Here is a 1,077-nt window from a genome sequence, read left to right on the forward strand (position 1 = left end):
CCACCCATTACCACCCACAGCCACAACTACACGAAAGTATAAAAAATATACAGATATACACGGTGGTAGTATCAAAGCAGCAGCAACAAAGAAATACAAGGCTCACACAAATTCAAAGGGATACTCCCAAAACAAAACTATACTCAATAATGGAATATGCAATACTGAAATAATACTAAGAATGGAATATGCAATAATGAAATAAAATAAAATATGAAATAACGAAAATAACAAAGGTTAGAGGTCACTGGATTACGCTTGGGGCTGCGGCTGCTGGAGACGGAGCGACGGGTGGCGGCTGGGGACCGGACGGCGGCTGGCTGGGGACCGGGTGGCGGCTGGGGGAGGGCTGGTGTACCCCGTCGGGGGGGTATGGGCAGGACAGCTAAGGGTGGGGTGGGGGTCTGCACAACCGGGGGGGGGGGGGCCGGCTTAGAACCGGCGGTCGGCGCCGGAGGGTGGCGACGGGGTCGGCGCCGCGGACCGGAGGTCGGTGCCGGCGGTGAAGTCGGGTCGGCACCGAAGGACAGCAGCGGCGCCGGGGACCGGGGACCGGTGTGGGAGAGAGGGTCGGCGCCGGAGGTCGGCGCCGGAGCCGGAGGTCGGGCCCGGAGGTTGGGTCGGGTCGGCGCCGACGGTCGGCGACGGCGACGGGGGCCGGTGACCGGAGCTAGCGAGAGAGGGGGTAGGGAGGAATAAGGAAATGACTCTTCACTCATTCCTCCATCACCAATTACTATTTTTTTCTTAGATATTGAGAGGAATAAAGACAAGTAAAACACAATGGCTAGAGGCAAAATAGTGTTAAAAAATATTGAAAACAAAAGTAAATGACAAGTGAGTTTCTCAAAGAGAAAAGATGGGCTCTTCAGAAAGGCCCAAGAATTGGCTATCTTATGTGATGCTATGATAGCCATTATTGTTTATTCATGTAGTGGACAGCTACATGAGTATTCAAGCTCAAGATAAGAATTAGTTTTATTCATTCATTTTTTATTATTGTATTTGAGTTCAGAGTTTTTCGAAAACAATATCTCTATCTTCACGACGCAATGATACGGTCTGTATACACTCTAA

At 50.7% G+C, this 1,077-nt stretch overlaps 1 protein-coding gene across 1 annotated transcript; it reads left to right on the top strand.

Moving 5' to 3' along the window:
* Window positions 1–236: 236 nt before the first annotated feature.
* Window positions 237–699, top strand: LOC124892974 (rRNA 2'-O-methyltransferase fibrillarin-like; the record flags this gene model as incomplete). The annotated part of the gene is made up of 1 exon (XM_047404141.1): window positions 237–699. A coding segment is annotated over one exon (463 nt), but the record flags the coding sequence as incomplete, so codon positions are not given.
* Window positions 700–1,077: the final 378 nt, after the last annotated feature.

This window comes from Capsicum annuum, unplaced genomic scaffold (assembly GCF_002878395.1).
Source record: "Capsicum annuum cultivar UCD-10X-F1 unplaced genomic scaffold, UCD10Xv1.1 ctg52718, whole genome shotgun sequence".
NCBI lineage: Eukaryota > Viridiplantae > Streptophyta > Magnoliopsida > Solanales > Solanaceae > Capsicum > Capsicum annuum.